We start from the raw sequence: 19212 nt of genomic DNA on the forward strand, positions 1-19212 counted from the left end.
TGAACCATTATGGAGAATGTAGTATATATATATATACATACATATATATGTATATATATGCAAATAACCAGTTTTCAAGGAAGAGGAAATTTAATCAGGCTCTGTGAATCCCAAATTCTCAAGTATTATTACTATAAACCTTTTTTTGGTAAATCCAGTCTTATGTTTTCAGCTGTCACCGTGCTGGTAACTCCAGCCTGTGTTCCTGTAGTACATTTCTGTTTGAATGTTCCACTGTTACTTCACCCTGTAAATCCCAGAGATTTTCCTCTCATATTAAATTGGCTCCCTTCCCAGTTATCTCGTATTCACTAATGGTATTCTCTCTGTGTTTCTGAGTGAAAACACTTGAGTTGTCTTGACATCTTCTTCCCCCATTCTTCCCTGTTACCGAGTCCTTTCTCCAGCAACCCTTTGTCCAGTGCAGTGCCATTACCTTAATTCAATCCTTGTCCCTTTATGACTGCATTATTACAATAACTAAGGGAAATCCTGTGTAGATTCATTCTTTCCATCCTCAGTCGAGCCTCCACCTAGCAATTCCCTTATTTCCTCTAGTTGAAATGCGGTTCCGTATCCTAGAGGTTGGTCTAAACCTTTCTATTCTATTTATTCCTCCACTGAATTTATTCTACCCTATATATAGGTACTCAAGTCTTTCCCTCTCTTTTCTCAGTAAATGATGGCACCGCCCACTTGACATTCTTCTCTTTACCTTTTTCCAGTCTAACTTTTGTTCTGGCCAAATTTACTCCCAAAACTTTGATCTGCATTTACTAGTGTTGTGGTTTGGGAGCAGTTAAATGAAGCTTGTTGATTTTGTTGACAATTCTGTATGCTTATTAATTTTTGCTTGATATTTGTGGTATCTAGAGAGGTGTATTAAAATGTTATGATCATGAAATTGTCTAGTCTTCCTGTAATTGTTCCTCTTTTTTTTTTTTTTTAAGCTTCATATACTGTATTTTGGTGCCTTACTGTTAGGTGTATTCATAATTCATGAGAGAGCATTGGAAAGAAACAATGCAGACCCCTTACCGTGGTCTAGGCTTGTAGCTCTGCCTTCTGTTTGACTCTTGGGCCCATTTTTCCACCATTTTCCCTGTTTGTTTTGTTTTTGTTTTTGTTTTTGTTTTTTTGCTTCAGCCACCTGGTTCTTCTCGCTATTCTTTTTTTTTTTTTAATGTTTGTTTATTTTTGAGAGAAAGAGAGCAGGGGAGGGACAGAGAGAGAGGGAGCCTGATGTGGGGCTTGAAATCATGAATCATGAGATCATGACCGGAGCCCAAGTCAGATGCTTAACCAACTGAGCTACCCAGGTGCCCCTTCTTGCTTATTCTTGAGTAGACAGAACTTATTACTGTCTCCAAAATCTTGGTTACTTTTTCATTTGCCTCGAATGCTTTTTTCTCAGATACTCTTACTGATTTGCTTTTTTCCTTAATTCAGGTCTCCAGTAAAATGCCAGCTCAGTTCTCCTGATCACATCAAGTAAAATAGCCCATTTGCCCTGATTGTGGAAGTGTCCTTTCATGGTAGTTTTAGTTGACTCTGCTGAGGCCCCTTGGGGTTCACCTGCTCTGACTAGTTTTCATTTGCTTGGGGTCTGTGTACCTTTCAAGGCAATGTGACTGAAGAAGATCCAGGCTTGTGATTTCTCAATTATGGATTTACCACTATTGGGGTTGTTTTATGTTATCATAAAAACACATATTATAAAATCTACCATCATAACCATTTTTAAGTGTATGGTCCAGTGGCATTAAGTACATTCATACTGTTGCAAAACAGATCTCCAGTACTTTTTTGTTTTGCAGAACTGAAACTCTGTACCCATTGAACATCCCCTTTTACCACATTCCCCCAAACCCTAGGGACCACCATTCTGCTTTTCATAGCTGTGAATTTGAATAACTCTAGATACTTATATAAGTGGAATCATATTTGTCCTTTTGTGATGGCTTATTTTACTTCGAAAGTCCTCAGGGTTCATGCCTATTATAGCATGTGATAGGATGTCCTTCTTTTTAAAGGCCGAATAATATTCCATTGTATGTAAATACCACATTTTGTCTATTTCTTTATCTGTCCATAAACGTTTGAGTTGTTTCCACTTCTGCTGTTGTGTGCTGCTATGAACAGAGGTGTGCAAATACCTCTTTGAGACCCTGCTTGCAATTCTTTTGGGTATATACCGAGAAGTAGGTTTGCTGGATCAGAGGATACTTCTATTTTTGATATTTTGGGGAAGCAGAGTACTGTTTTTCGTAGCAGCTGCTCCATTGTACGGTCCCACCAACAGTGCTCAAGGATTCTGAATTCTCCACGTCTCTGTCAACACTTGTTATTTTCTGTTTGTTTGTTTTTAATCCTAGCCATCCAAATGCGTCTGAAGTGATATCTCATTTGATTTACATTTCTCTGATGATCAGTGATGTTGAGCATCTTTTCCTATGCTTGTTGACCATTTGTATATGGTCTTTAGAAAAATGTCTATTCGAGTTCTTTGCCCATTTTTTAACTGGGTTATTTTATTTTGTGTTGTTGAGTAGGAGGAGTCCATTATCGGTTTTGAGCATGGCGTTTTATTCACAATGACTTTAACTGCATTTTATCAAGTATTTTTCTGTGTTGGGGATTGTGGGTATTTTGTGTTAATTCAGCTTTCATTGACTGCAAGTCCTGAGGACTTCAGGAAAACCTGGGAGGCAGACAGGTTGGTTTCTTTTCTCTTTTCCTCTCTGTAAAATTGGGTATTTTAAAATAATATGTTCAGATGGGATTTAGGAAGTTCGCAGTTCAGACTGTAATCTGAACAGTCAACAGTAGGTTCTGGGTTTCTATCTTTCTCAGTCTTGTCTATTCCATTCTTTCAGAGATCTGCTGGAATCACCCTTCTAGTGTCCTTCCTTTGCTTAAAATACTTTACTGACAGTTTGATCTTTAATCTCCTTGGCAAGATTTGTAAGACTTTGCATAATCTGGCCCAAACTATCTTTGCAATGTCATGTTCTACCTCTCTCTCATTGTTCTCTGTAGGTCCTGAAGTGAAACTAGACTGCTTGCCATTTTTGCTTATACTGTTTTCTTCCTTTCTTCCTCTTTTCCTTCCTTCCTTCCTTCCTTCCTTCCTTCCTTCCTTCCTTCCTTCCTTCCTTCCTTCTTTTATTTTAGAGAGAGAGAGAGAGGGAGTGTGTGAACAGAAGAGAGGGGTAGAGAGAGAGAGAAAAAAATCTTAACCAGGCTCCAAGCTCAGCGGGGAGCCCAGCGTGGCTCAATCCCATAACCCTGGGATCATGACCTGAGCCAAAATCTAGAGTCAGACGCCGAACCAACTAAACCACAAAGGAGTCCCTGTATATGCTTTCTTAAATGCTTTTTTTGTGTTTGTGTTTATTTTTTCACATTATCTAAAATTCTCTCTTTCTCAGCTTTCCACTTCATGTATTCCTTTTTACCTTTGTCCAGTTTTTATTGTGTTTTTTTTGTCCCCACCCCCTTACCTGGATATCTCTTCTCACCATTGACATGGTTACAAAAGTAACAATACATGCTTATTGTAAGAAAAATTCAGACAACACAAAAGGAAAAAGTAAAAGCGCTTCTCCTTGTTCTCTTTGAATCTCACAAATAAACTGGTGCTCAGGGCGCTTGGGTGGCTCAGTCGGTTAAGCCTGACTTCGGCTCAGGTCATGATCTTATGGTTTGTGGGTTCGAGCCCCACGTCGGGCTCTGTCCTGACAGCTCAAAGCCTGGATGGAGCCTGCTTCAGATTCTATGTTTTCCTCTCTCTCTGCTCCTCCCCCACTCATGCTCTGTCTCTCTCTCTCTCTCTCTCTCTCTCTCTCAAAATAAATAAATGTCAAAAAAAAAATTAAACTGGTACCTATCCTTTCAGAATCTCTGTGCGTGCGTGCGTGTGCGTGTGTGTGTGTGTGTGTATGTGTGTGTGTGTAGCCACAGATTTAAATGGCACTATAGGTTTTATTTTCTTTCATTATATAGTAGCTACGTATCTGCCTCCTTGTATCTCCACGTATGTATAGCACGTGTATAGCAGCTTGCCTTTTTCACTGTAGTGCTTATGGAAGATATGCAGGTCACCTGGTTTCCTTTAACTGCTGCATCACGTTATATGGTACCCACTCTGTTGTATGTATGCGACTTAATTTATTTAACCATCCCTTGTTAGAAGACCTTTAGAGTTGTTTTTCATTGTTTTATTATTTCAAGCAATGCATTAGAGAAAGGGTTTACATACTTTGGCACTCTTAGGCAAGTATTTCTGTAGGATTCTAAATAGATTTTTAATATAGGAATTGCTGGTCAAGAAATTTGTGCCTTTAAAATTTCTATAGATAGTATTTAAAATTTCATTAGATACTGTCAAATAGCCCTATGTGTCCCATTTCTCCAGGCCACTATTGATGCTGGATATTATCAACCATTTACATTTTTACCAATTAAAAGAACAAAATAATCTGTTTAAAATTGGTATTTTTATTTGAGGTGGTGAGGATGTTTTTGTAATTTCACTGTTTGTATTTATTCTTCGGTGACCCCTGGTCGTTAGATGTGGCACATAGCTTCTTCTAGTCAAACTTCTTTGATTTAATAAACATAACTAGAGAGTGAAGTGTTTTCTACATGGCTATCTGTATCTCTAGACCGAGAGTTCCCTCTTATCCTGTTTGTCTTTGTGGTCTCAGCATCTAGCACCATGTCTGGTGTAGATCAAATATTCTATAAATGTTTGCAATGAACGAGGTAGTAGAAGACTTGACTCTTTATTTTTATTTTATTTTATTTTTATTTTTATTTTTGCGACAGAGAGAGAGCATGAACGGGGGAGGGGCAGAGAGAGAGGGAGACACAGAATCAGAAACAGGCTCCAGGCTCTGAGCCATCAGCCCAGAGCCTGACGCGGGGCTCGAACTCCTGGACCGCGAGATCGTGACCTGGCTGAAGTCGGACGCTTAACCGACTGTGCCACCCAGGCGCCCCAAGACTTGACTCTTTAAAAGAACTCAATGTCTAGTGTCACGTAAACCAGTCAAGACTTTAACAATAAGGAAGAAAAACAGCATAGTATCTAAACTGCATATTCAGTTATGTGTTGTAGGAAAACTTATCTATTGGGTAGCTTCCCTAAATTAGTTCTTATCAAACATCCTACTATTGACTTTCTTCTTTCTTTGATTGCTGCACTGACAAATGAATTGTTTTCGGTTAGCTTAAAAGTCAAATCTGCGCTATCTGTAATGGAAATGCATTACTCTGTCTTCTTTTGAGACAAGCTGCTGAGTTTAGTTCGAGCAGAAATGTATTTTATCTTACACCTGGTTTCCATTTTACCTTGAATCCTAATTTTTTTTTCTTGCCATTTCAGGTAAGACCATGAATTATGGCATTTCTTAAATGAAGCATTCAGGAATGAAGTGAAAATCATAACATATAGAAAATAAATGATTTGTAAGTTATGTCTATTAATTTGACTACAGATATATATTATATTTACCTCCTTAGTAATGCAAGAAGTCTTTGTGGGAAGCAGAGAAGCAAGCAACTGCATTTCTTGTGCTCACCTAAACATTACTGGAGGATAAGCCACATCAGTCTACAAAGAGGTTTTCATACAAGCAAAATAAGATGTAAATGGACCAAAAGTGAAGCACATTCTTGCAGCAAGCACTGTTCCTCTCCAAGCCACCATGGTTTACACATTGGGATTTTGAAACTTAGCACTTCTGCCCCCAAGGGACTAACAAAAGTGAGCATTCGTATGTCCCGTATTAAAAGTACTTTGAACTCTGTTTCAAAGGCTGTTTTTGGCACTCAGAATGAAATGATCTCACGTTTAGCTCAATTTAAGCCAAGTTCTCGAATATTAAGAAAAGTATCGGATGGTGGCTGGTTAAAACAGAAAAACATTAAACAAGCCATCAAATCTCTGAAAAAGTATAGCAACAAATCAGAAGATACTTCTTTTTCGGAAAAGGAAAGTCGTGTTCTAGATGAAGATCTAGGCAAACAAAGCCTGTTTCGTTACACGCGTAGTATAACCACAAAATTTGGAGAGTCATTCTACTTTTTATCAAGTCATATTAATTCATACTTCAAACGTGAGGAAAGAATGCCTCAAAAAAAAGAAAGTAAACATTTCCAGGACAAATCGGAACTTGAAGATACAAAGGTTGAAGAAGGGAAATCTAGCTCTGCAGATCCTGGCTCCCTGAGGGATAAGCTAGATTCAGAATCTTCCTTATGTTCTGAGGACAAGCCTGCAAGTCCCGGTGGCACACCCGAGGCACTTCCAGTTTCTACTAAACAAAGTATTGCTAACTTTCTTTCTCGTCCCACTGAAGGTGTACAAGCTTTAGTAGGTGGTTATATTGGTGGACTTGTCCCCAAATTGAAGTATGATTCGAAGAGTCAGCCGGAAGAACAGGAGGAGGCTGTTAAAGCCGAGCAACCTGTCAGCAAAGACAAAAATGCAGAGGAGAAAAAGCGGTTATCTCTTCAGCGAGAAAAGGCAAGTTGTTACCAGTGTCGCTTGAAGTTCTCATGTTTGTCCAATTCCTAAGTTTCATTTCCCTATGGAACCTTAGGAACCTTAGGAAATGGACCTAAGGAACTTAAGTCATTTGTTGATATTACTAGAGCAGTTTCATATTCTACTCATCTATATTTTAACATGTTTTTATAGATTATTGCAAGAGTGAGTATTGATAACAGAACCCGGGCATTAGTCCAAGCATTGAGAAGAACAGCTGACCCAAAGCTCTGCATTAACAGGGTTGAAGAACTGACTTTTCATCTCCTAGAATTTCCTGAGGGAAAAGGAGTGGCTGTCAAGGTAACTCTAATTTATTGAATCTGGTTTTGTCTCAGAATAAGAATACTAATACACTTTCTAAGATGGAGAAAGCAAAGCCGTTCATTTTTTTTTTTTTATTTAAATATTTTTGTGGCTTAAGGGGCGCCTGGGTGGCTCAGTCGGTTGAGTGTCCGACTTCGGCTCAGGTCATGATCTCGCGGTTTGTGGGTTCAAGCCCCATGTCGGGCTCTGTGCTGACAGCTCGGAGCCCGGAGCCTGCTTTGGATTCTGTGTCTCCCTCTCTCTCTGCTCCTCCCCTGCTCACGCTCTGTCTCTCTCCATCAAAAATAAGTAATAATAATTTAAAAAAAACATTAAAAAGTAAATATTTTTGTGGTTTTTATCATGCACATGTTGTGTTATAGATTAATTGTCCCAATTATTCAGTGATAAATATTACGCTAAATACTCTGTTACTCTGTGACGATGAATTATGCTGTCGGTACTGCTATCTATACTTTGAGATTAAACATTTTAAAATAGAAGCTATAACTCAGTGCATTCATTGAATTGCCTAATAGTTGCCAAATTTTTCTAAAATGCAATGTAGGTGTTTATACCAGATGTCTACTCTTTTAAGACAGGAGATGTAATTCATAAGTAATACCATTGCTAATTTTTATTTCATGATCTTTTTGTATTTGCAGATCTAAAAATTTTAATGATCAATGATAATTGAATTGGTAATTATTTTAATAAAAAGTTAGCTTTTCTCGGCCTCAGTTTTTTCAAATATAAAATAGTGAAGCTAAATTAGACCCATTTAAATAGACTGTTTCCAGAGAAATACTATAAAATATGAGTGATGTGGTTGAGTCTCTTTACATCTGTACTGCTAAGGTTATTTGTATTATCTAATGAACAATTTACAAATACATAATCAATAGATAATGTTAACATTTGATTAGAGATCTGACTTGCCATTCAGAAAATTTTAAGTTAACTAGTTCATATTTATTCCATTTTTTGACAGTTAACTTGCTGAAGAATGATCTAAGTCTTTAAATAAGTTGGCCTTCTGCAGTTGTATAATTCATACTTATGATGTATGTAAGCTAAACTTTAGAATTTCATGGTAATAAAATTGGGGATTATCTTTCATAGATATTTAATCTCTTACCTAAAAGACAAATCTCCCAAATATAGGTATGCTTTTAAGTCCAATTAACATTTCAGTGATATACTGAAAGCTGAGATCTGAAGTAGAATTGCATACTTTAAAGAACTTTTAAAAAATGTTTTATTGAAGTATAGTACACATGCAGTTATTGGTATAAAGTTCAGTGACTTTTTCACAAACTAAATGCATCCGTGTAAGTGATGCCCAAGATGAAGAACAGAATTAACCAGCACTTCAGAAACCTGCCTTGTGCCCCTCTTCAGTCACAGTCTCCCCAAATTAGTTTAGATTAGATTAGTTTTGCTTGCTTTTGTACATTATATAAACCACTGTGATTGGTTTTTTTTCACTCAGCATGTTGTTAATAGTCATTCACATGGTTAGGGGTAGTTGTAGAACAAGCTTTTTTGTTCCATGGTGTGAATGTATCACAATTTATTTACTTACATACCCCTGATGGATGTTTTCCAGTTTTGGTCTACTATGAATATTCATGCTAATAGAAATTTTGAGGGCTCTTTTATTTTGCATTACTGATCCCAAATCTGAGGACCTTTTAATACCAAGGGGTAGTGTGATATAGGAGTGTATATTCAGATCAATTATGAATGAAAAGCTGGATGGTCTGAAAAAAGTTCTTATCATGTATCATTTGGTATACATAATAAGTATCTCAAAAAGAATGAACTTGATAAATTAAGACATGTTCATACCTACACTTCCATGTGAACTTTCCCAATGAGATAAATAAAAAAGTAACCTTTTATTATTATTATTTTTTAACATGAAATTTATTGTCAAGTTAGACCTTTTATTATTAAAAAAAAAAAAAAGACAGCGTAAACGTTGTAAAAAATAAGGAAAAAAGCACTAACAGTGGCAACAGTGTGAAGCCTGCTTAGGAATCTCTCTCACTCTTTCCTTGTTTCTCCCCCACTCTCTTTCTCTTTCTCTTTCTCTTTCTCTTTCTCTTTCTCTTTCTCTTTCTCTTTCTCTTTCTGTCTCTCTCTCTGTCTCTCTCTCTCTCTCTCTCAAAATAAGTAAATTTCAGTCAGTTAAGTGGCCGACTTTGGCTCAGGTCATGATTTCACGGTCCGTGAGTTCGAGCCCCGCGTCAGGCTCTGTGCTGACAGCTCGGAGCCCGGGACCTGTTTCAGATTCTGTGTCTCCCTCTCTCTCACCCTCCCCCATTCATGCTCTGTCTCTCTCTGTCTCAAAAATAAACAAACGTTAAAAAAAAAAAAAACTGCAAAAAAAAAAGTAAATAAACAAAAAAAAAGGCATTCCTTAACATTAAAAAAAAAAATGACATATTTCTGCTACCCAGAGATTACTGCTGTAAGTGTATTGATGTCACTTTGTATTAATCAGAGGAAGCTGAGTTAAACTTAATAACAAACAATACCAAAACCTAAGTGGTTTAACACAACAGAAACTTACTTGTCCCTTGTGCAACGTCGCCTGGGGGTTTAGGTGACTCTCCAGGACAGTGAACGTGCGGGTGGTGGCTACTTTGATCTTGTTCTCTGTCTCCATATGAGGCCTCCTCCGTGATGACTCTAGCAGGTAAGAGAGTATTTCAGCAGAAAGTGCCACAGGCTTCTTCTACTCAGAACTTACTTATCCTGCTTTAGAAGTACTGCCTTTGTGTGCCAGGAAGGAGGAGCAAACTGGATACTGGGGAGTGTTAGTAAGGCCTACCACAGTATTTTTCTAGAAATTGTTCTGTGTATATTTAATATACCAAAATAAAGTCGTTGTATATGTACTGTTTTATAGCCTTTTTTAAAATTAAATTTTTTTTTTTCTGTTCATAGTGTACACCTTTCTGTATCAGTAAATTTTCATCTCATCCTATACCCAGGTTGAAAAGGTTCTTTATATAACTGATAGTGTCCAAACGAGGGTCCAGTCTAGACCATACATGCCATTTGGTTATTTCCCCCAGGTCACTTATAGCGCTATTCTTTTTTCCCTCATTTTCAAAACTAATTGAAGAGACCAGGCTGGTTATCTTGTAGAATGGCTCGCTTTCTGGATTTGCCTGGCTTCCTGCTCATTGGTGTTATTTGACGTATTCCTCCTTCCCTTTTATTTCCTGAACGCTGGCATTTAAATATAAAGAATTGATTGAGTTAAACAATTTTTTTGTTAGAGAACATTGTATGTGATGTCATGTGCCTCATCTTGTATCATATCAGAACATAATTGGTTGAAAAACCATTAGTAATGCTAATGTTGACCCCCAGATCAGAGAGAAACAGTCTGATCTTCTCATTGGACATTTAGGCTGGAACCATGATCCCATTACCCATTAACCTGCTTGTTCCCAGAACTAGTCAATTCATTAGGGTTGCAGAATGATAAATGTCTAATTCTGTCACTGTTTCTGCATTGTAATTGACATTCTTTTGTAAAAGTAGAGCTTTCCTTTACCAGTTAAAGCTATTTGGTTACTCTCAAAGACCAATTTTACAGGATAAGCAAGAAAAATGCTTAATTTCTTTCTACTTAAGTCACCAATTTTCAAAGTAAAGAGATGCTTTCAAAGCTGCCTCATTGGTGACAAGAATGTTTTTTGGCATTTTTAAAAAGCTATCCTTATGAACTAGTTTTTCATAAATTGTGTTACTATAAATTTTTTTCTCCCCCTCCATTTTTTTGAATGCTGAATTCATCTCTGCTTTGACTGGTAGGGGCCCTAAGCTCATTCATGTGACCTTTTTTAACTTTTTATAAAAATAGCACGGACAGAAAACTGTATGTAAGCATACAGCTCCATAAATCTTCAAAAATTGAGAACATCCGTATAACCCTCACCCAATATAAGAAACAGAATGGTAGCAGCACTCCCAAAAGCCCCTCTGTGCCCCCTTCCAGTCACCGTCTCCAAAAGGATTGACAAGTTTTCCTGAGTTTGAGCACTATTGATTAGTTTTGCCTTTTTTTCTGCATGTTGTACAAATGGAATGATACGGCACGTGCTTTTTAGGTATTTTTCACTTGACGTTATTTGTGAGAACCTTCTATGGTATGGTTGTGAAACACACTCACTGTGCTGTGTTCTGTGGTATGAATATGGTGCAATGTATTTATCCATATTACTGATGATGGACATTTTTGGATAGTTTTCAGTCTGGGAATGTTTAGGAATAGTGCTTCTGGGACATATCTTTTGGAAAATATAGGTCTTTATTCTTTGGGAGTGTATACCCAAGAGGAGTTTCCTGGTCACGAAGTATGCCTCTTTTCATCTTTAGCAGGTACTGCCAAATGGTTTTGCAAAGTGTTTATAGCACTTTATACTTTTGCCAAAATTATATCAGCTTTCTGGTTGTTAGCCATTTTGTTAGATGTTTAGCGATATTAAATTGTGGCTTTGGATTGTGTTTCTCCAATAACTATGAAGTTTAGCACCATTTCCACTGTTTATTGGCCATTTGTATACCTCCTTTGTGAAGTGCCTCTTCCAGCTCTTTCTCGTTTTCCATTGGGTTGACTAGCTTTTTCTTATGATTTGGAGAATTTCTTTATATATTATGGATAGAAGTTTTTATATGTATAGTATATATTAAATATAATATAACATAGCGTGTAATGTATATAATAGTAATATAGCTACATATATCTTTTTTGTAAGTGTATTTTCCCACTCTGAGTTACCTTTTAACTCAGCTAGTTTCTCTGTCTTCCATTTATGGCCCTCTATCTGAACCAATCCCAGTTTTTCAGTCTTCTGTTTCTTTCCCCAATGATCAAATGCCTCTAGAGAAGAAAAGCTATAGTTAGTCAGCTCACGTTTTAAAATTTTATTTATTTAAATTCAAGTTAGTTAACATACAACATAGTATTCAGGATAGAACCCAGTGATTCATCACTTACATATAACACCCAGTGTTCAACCCAACAAATGCCCTCCTTAAAGCCCATCACCCATTTAGCCCATCCCCCTACTCAACTTCCCTCCAGCAACCCCCAGTTTGTTCTCTGCATTTAAGTTTCTTCTGGTTTGCTTCCTGCTCTGTTTTTATCTTATTTTTCCTTCCCTTCCCCTATGTTCATCTGTTGTGTTTCTTAAATTCCACATATGAGTGAAATCATATGATATTTGTCTTCTTCTGCCTGACTTATTTCACTTACCATAATACATTGTAGTTTCATTGATGTTGTTGCAAATGGCAAGTTTTAATTCTTTTTTCCTCTCCAGAAATACAAGTAGTATTCCATTGTGTGTGTGTGTGTGTTTGTGTGTGTGTGTGTGTGTGTGTGTACCACATCTTATTCATCCATTAGTCAGTGGACATTTGGACACTTGCCATAATTTGGCTATTGTCGATAGCGCTGCTATAAACATTGGGGTGCATGTGCCCCTTTGAATCATGATCTCTTCTCCAGATTCTTAGCCTCCCTTGCCCTCATTGCTTCTGCAGCTTTTAAACAGATTTTTTTTTTTTTGTATTTTATTAAACTTTTCTAGTTCTTGGAAAGAAACTGTCCTACCCTAACCAGAAATGGAAATTTACATTCCCATGCTCTACCATTGTTCAGGTTCTTCTAGTGGGGCCTTGAAGCCTGACATTAGCCAGGGCAGAAACACAACCGAAAAGAATTTAGAACAATAGTAGTTCAGATTTGACATATCATACAAAAGAAATAAAATGAGTGAAACATTGGGATTCCTTTTTTTTTTAATTTACTGAAGGTTACGTAGCACTAGTGTAGCTGCTACTCAACTTTGCCCCAGTACCTGGGGTACTGATGAGTGAGATCTTTCTCTGTACAGAACCTAGTGAATCTTTGCTAAACTCAATGTAGAACCCTACAATCTAGGCTCTTGGCCTCTGGTCAACACTATGAACATGTGGAATCTTGAAGTCCTAGTTTTGTTTAAATGGATTATTTACATATTATATAATGAACTTAAATTTGAACTTATTGTAATGGGATAGAAGTTTCTGCCTTCTACCTTAGTTTGATTTATTAACTGACATTTATTTATATTTCACTATGACTTACCCTTATATCCCATGTACACAAGATGGTTTATGTTTTTCTTTTGATAACAAGTTTAATTTCCAGTAATTACTATGAAGCAGTTTCATCTTCTTTAGGATTTGGATAAAATATTTTATGTAATTAGAATGTTATTAACCTTTTGCGGTAACAATTAATACTACATAAATTTGTGTTAAGCAAATTATATTTTTTCTAATTATTAAGCATTGTATTTTTTAAAGAAAGCATTTGGCTCGAGGTTAATTTTTAACCTAGATATTAGAAAAAATATGTCTTGAATATTAATTGACATTAATAATATGTTAAAAAGTCATTTAAGATTACTGAGAAATTAATAAACACTGGCACTGTGATTATATGTGCTGATCTATATGTGTTGGTTAAAAATAAATCATACATTTTCACTCTTCATTTGACAAAAGCAATAAAGTATCTTTTCTCTCAATACAGGAAAAAATTATTCCATATTTATTACGATTGAGACAAATTAAGGATGAAACTCTTCAGGCTGCAGTTAGAGAAATTTTGGCCTTAATTGGCTACGTGGATCCAGTGAAAGGAAGAGGAATCCGAATTCTTACAATTGATGGTGGAGGGACAAGGTGAGGCTAGAAAAATGATTTTTCTTTTAAGTTTAATTTTGAGAGAGAGGGAGAGAGAGAATCCCAGGCAGGCTCTGTGCTGACAGCGCGGAGCCCAACATGGGACTTGAACCCACAAACTGTGAGATCATGACCTGAGCTGAAATCAAGAGTCAGATGTTTAACTGACTGAGCTACCCAGGCACCACAGAAAAATGATGTTTTAAATCTGCTGATCCAGTTCAGCCTTAGGAATTTTTTTAACCAATTCTGTGTAATTATAGTAACTACTTTGTTATAAAACCAAATTTTTGAAATAAAACAGTAAATAGTTTTTCTTAACTTGTTACTTACCGTCTAAGAGAATATATACCTGGATATTCTTTTAGTTTAATTTGATCCAGTATTTATTTCAGTTTGGTCTTTTCAGACCTTTTTGGTAATTTAGCACAATTTACCAACCATGATTCTCTTAAAATCTTGGCAATGTTTTATAATGTCGGCTTTCCTTCATTATATTTATCTTACCCATGTTTACCAGTCAGCTAGTCACTTAATTAAGTGATGGTTAGAAAAGGAGTCTGTATCAGTAACTTCCTGACTCCCTACATCTTCACTTGTAGATGCCAGTTCTGGTGCTACAGGCGCCATCTAAGCATTCTCAGCTCAGGAGGTCATTTCACCATCAAAGTCCATTCTTTCTGCTGGCAGTTCATCCATACTTCTTGTTCTTAGTTCCTACTACTTGTTGGTTAGATTCTTTGATGTTAGCCTTTCGCCCCAAATTTTCTAGCTTGGGTGCTAGTTTCCTGCCATCTCTGCTCTTACCTCTTAAATTCAAAGTACGTGCCCTGTGCGTTGTTCTTAGCTTACTTTGCCTCTCTGATTTTGTTCTCTGATAGTCCTGCCTTGCCAGTTACTGTTTTGTATGTCCAAGTACTACCCTGACCTTTTTGTTAAATTCTAAAGTCCTGTGTACAAGCCAGATTCTTTTAATTTTGACACAATGTGAATGAAGGAGTGGATGATGAGAGAAGAGACTAATAATCTAGGCAGAGGACAATAAAATAATAACTTCAGATGATGGCAGTGGGAAGCAGGAGGAAGGAAAAATATGTAAGAAAACTTTGAAGAAAAAGGGGTTTGGATGTAGTTGAAAGAGGTCAAGGTCACTCTTAAGTGTAGACCCTATGGATGATTGGGACAGAATTGCAGGGAAATGGGAGGAGGTGGTTGCTATTGAGAAAGACAGTTCTGTTTTGCACATGTTGACTATAAGGCTTCACGCAGCAATATAGAAGTGCTAATTTGGCAAGTGAAGGTGGAATTGATTGAGGAGAGAAAAGTCTTAGACGATCTTTTGGATGTTTCTTACAGAAGTGAAATTCAAGAAAGTGAACGTTAGTCATATGATAAAGTGGTAATGAGTTAGAGAGAATCATTCTAGTGCATAGAATTGGTTCCAAGTAATGAGAAGTAAGGAGAATGGCAGTTGAATGAGTAAGGAATTTCACCGAGGAGCAGGAAGAAGCCAGTCCTCTTCTGCCATTAAGTTCAGAGTATTTGGGAAGGATGGTATCATTTATCGAGTCAGCTAACATATTGAGTGCCTGCCATGCTCTACACGGTGATTTGGATCCTGGGGTCACTCAGTAAGCAAAATCCAAGTCTTCATGGTACTTGCATTCCAGGGGAGGAAAGAGAACAAATAGGGGGGAAAAAATGTACTTTTGAGTAGGAATGGGTGTTATGAAGAAAAACAAAGCAAAGTGATAAAGAGTAGCAGTGCTATTTTGTACTGTCAACAGAAGCCAAATTATGGAAAGAGCCCAAATGTCCATCAGCTGATGAATGGACAAAGAAGATGTGCTATAGGGGTGCCTGGGTGGCTGAGTTGGTGACGAGTCCAACTCTTGGTGTGCTCAGGTCATGATCCCAGGATTGTGGGTTTGAGCCCAGTGCCAGGCTCCACACTGAACATGGAGTCTCCTTAGGATTCTCTTTCTCCCACTGCCCCTATCTGCTGCTCAATGCCCTTTGTCTCTAAAGAAAAAAAAAAAAAAAAAAAGATACGTGTGTGTGTGGGTATATGTGTGTATGTATATATACATATATATATATACATGTGTATATATATGTATATGTCAGTGATGTGGATGGAACTAGAATGTATTATGCTAAGCGAATTAAGTCAGTCAAAGATAAATACCATGTGATTTCACTCGTGGAATTTAAGAAACAAAACAGATGAACATAGGGGAAGAAAAGGAAAAATGGGGAGGCAAACCAGAAGAGACTCTTAAGTACAAAGAACAAACAGGGTTGCTGGAGGGGAGGTGGGTGGGGGGCATTGAGGAGGACAATTGTTGGGATGAGCACTGGGTGTTGTATGTAAGTGATGAATCACTGGATTCTACTCCTGAAACCAATACTACACTGTATGTTAACTAACTTGAATTTAAATAAAATCTTGGAACGAAAAAAAAAAAGAGTAACAGTACTATTTTAAAGAGTGATCATGACTAGGACTTCTTTTTTTCCGGTTAAAAAAATTTATCGAGATACTAACTTATATTAGTTTCAGGTGTACAACACAATGATTTGTGGCACACAGGACAGCCCCCACAGCACAGTTGTCCGGCCCCAGGTGTCACTCGTGCTGCCGATGGGACAGCTGGGTGTAGGGGAGCGTGAGAAAGCAGCCAGAATGGGAAGTTTATGTTGGAAGGAGGAAGGCGTGAGGGCTTGTGAGGAAAAGAACCCAGATCTTTTATTTCTTTTGTATATGAGAGCCCGTAGGCTGTTAGGCTGATAGAATCAACCTGGCAGGTATACTTATTTTTAAATTTGTCCTGAAGTAGTTTATAAATAACAGCATTTTAAAATAGTTTTCTTCCTGATTATACAAGTAAACCTGGGAGGGAAAAAAAGTAAAGAAAAGCAAACAAAAATTGTAGCTCACAATTCCTAGATTATTTTTAATATTTTGATTTTTTCAAATCTTTTTTTCTTGCACAAGTATATATATGTGCAAGTTTATTTCTTTTTATATCATAGTGGTGGTCATATTGTTAAATATATTTATCCAGCATTATCTCTAATTCTTCATGTCCCCTCACTTTGATTTTATAATGTATCTCTTTAATAAGCCATCTTATCTTCTCTTACCTCTCTTTAAATCCACATTATTTCTTAAAATTAAAAAAAAATCAGCATCTTTCATTTTCTATTTTATTTTTTAAAATACGTTTTTTAAATTTTATTTATTTTTATTTTATTTATTTTTTATTTCTTTAATTTACATCCAAGTTAGTTAGCATATAGTGCAACAGTTATTTCAGGAGTAGATTCCTTAATGCCCCTTACCCATTTAGCCCACCTCCCCTCCCACCACCCCTCCAGTAACCCTCTGTTTGTTTGGTTTTCTATTTTAATCTTAGAATATTTTCTAGTGATTTCCTGTTAGTTTGACACTCTAAATTTTATTTGGTGGTCCCTGACTAACCACCACGATTCTCTGCCCCACATCTTGTATTGGGTTTAGACCATTTCACTGTGTCTGTATATTTTCCTAGTGTTAAGAATTGTCCACGTGTTACACACATCCTGAATTGGCCTACACCTTCTAGCCTGTTTCATTTTTCACATTTATCATCACACATTTTGCTGCCTTGGCAAAGATCGAGAGATGAGCAAAGTCAGCAGCATAAATTATCTTAAATGTAGGGCATTATCTTAAAGTTGTTGAAAGTTTAAAAAAAATAATGACTAAAAGAAAACTTAAAAGTATGACTAGCAAAGTAGAGACAACGAAAATATATATAGAAGCATAGATAACCAACTTGTAGTGGAGGGAGAAGAAACCACCAGTATACGGCGTTCCAAAACTGGTGAATGGAGGTTTTAAGTATTTTCCACAGTTGGCGTGTTAAAAAAGTATATTTTACATTGGCATATCTTTGTAGTCTTATTCAAAGAGATACTAGCGTAAATTTAAAAATGCGTTGCTATGACACAGGTTTTATACCATTATTTAGTACTGGAGTTTTGAAAGTAATCTTAAAAACAGGCAGTTTTTACTGATGCTAATTTAGGTTACTAATTTTTGTGTTTGCATCTAAGCTAGAAAAGCAACTTGTAGGCTTGTTTTATTCAATACTTAATTTCCTTGAAACAGGAATTTTTATCTTCCTTTTTGTCTGTAGGGGTGTGGTTGCTCTTCAGACACTGCGAAAATTGGTTGAACTTACTCAGAAGCCAGTTCATCAGCTCTTTGATTACATTTGTGGTGTGAGCACAGGTAATTATTGGCATATGGAAGCCCTGCCTCCCAGCAGTATGCATTTAAAATTCTGGTTATTCTCTGAAGTGGTGGGTATTAGTTTTATGTTTTAATGATGGATAATCCTTTGATTGGCTTAATGAGCTTTATAAAATACTTATTGGGAGTAAGGTAACATTCAAAAGTGGTTTTTAATGTGCTTTCCTAATACGTTTTAAATAAGCCACAGTGACAAATACAAATTACGAATTATTGCTTTATGGTGTAGTCACCTCAAGGAAAGTGATAAAGTGGAAGGAAGGTAGGGACCAAAATTGTACTTGAACCAATGGAGTGTTAAAGATGGATACGATTTTATTTTTTGGGGAGACGTGTCCCTCTGTGAGGAAATTGCTTTTTATAACATTTTTTTGTCTGGTTGTTTAAAACCCGAATTTAAGTTGATAAACGTGAGAATGCGTGTTTTTTAAAGCCTGCTTCTTAATATTGCTAGGTACATTTAAAGTTGTAGTTTCATATGTGTATAGAATAAATTGGCAACTTAGGATATGATTGTTACTGAATAATTTCGTAGTTTTCCTTGAGTCACCATCAGATAAATTTTTGTTTTTTCTGTTGGTTTTTCTGTTTCCTTCCATGAGCTCTGTCACCCATACATCCACCCGTGCCCACCCCATGTATACATTAAGCCCCTCGGGATACACATAGCTATTGTTTACCCCTGAGGTAACACTCAAGAACTATTAGGATTGTGGATCCTTGCTGTGTATTTTACTGTTTGACCTGATAATTTCTCACTTCATGTTAGTTGATCTTCATAGGCTTTTATTTCTATTTCTTTTTTCTCATTCTCTTGAATTAAGATAGTACTAAAGACTACTAGTAACAAAATCAAATGACTTCTCCACATTACTTGTGTCCAGTATGCCCAATATGCTCAAAGGGCATGTTAATTAACGTTCAGTTTTGAAAGCTTAATGAGCAGTTAAAGGAATGATTCAAACACATAAGGAATCGGTGATTCTTATGATATTCCATGAGATGAACACTAATTCCCCAAGATATTAGGTTACAGAAAGTTGTTGGGTTATAGGAAGTTATTACAGGTTTCTTTACAGAGGACTTCAGAGATACTTTAGTATATTAAAAATGCATTGGGGACACCTGGGTGGCTCAGTCGGTTGAGTGTCCAACTCTTGGTTTTGGCTCAGGTCATGATCCCAGGGTTGTGGGATCGAGCTCCTCTGCAGGCTCTGCGTTGAGTGCAGTAAAAGTGCGTTGGGACTCTCAGAATAGGAAAATAATATTTATTTCCCAATTTGATTTAACTATGGAA

General features: G+C 36.8%; 1 protein-coding gene across 3 annotated transcripts in view; it reads left to right on the forward strand.

Annotated features, from left to right (window-relative positions):
• PNPLA8 (patatin like phospholipase domain containing 8) overlaps positions 1-19212 on the forward strand; it is a 46517-nt gene that overhangs the window by 1858 nt on the left and 25447 nt on the right. For 2 of the 3 annotated variants that reach the window (XM_043588554.1, XM_043588556.1), the window contains exons 2-5: positions 5390-6532; positions 6707-6856; positions 13464-13615; positions 17800-17894. In XM_043588554.1, the coding sequence (XP_043444489.1) occupies positions 5480-6532; positions 6707-6856; positions 13464-13615; positions 17800-17894 (1450 nt within the window). In that variant the 5' untranslated portion in view covers positions 5390-5479. The remainder of the gene's footprint in view (positions 1-5389; positions 6533-6706; positions 6857-13463; positions 13616-17799; positions 17895-19212) is intronic. The other variant, XM_043588557.1, reaches the window with a different exon arrangement.

The sequence above is a fragment of the Prionailurus bengalensis genome, chromosome A2 (genome assembly GCF_016509475.1).
Source record: "Prionailurus bengalensis isolate Pbe53 chromosome A2, Fcat_Pben_1.1_paternal_pri, whole genome shotgun sequence".
Taxonomy (NCBI): Eukaryota; Metazoa; Chordata; class Mammalia; order Carnivora; family Felidae; genus Prionailurus; species Prionailurus bengalensis.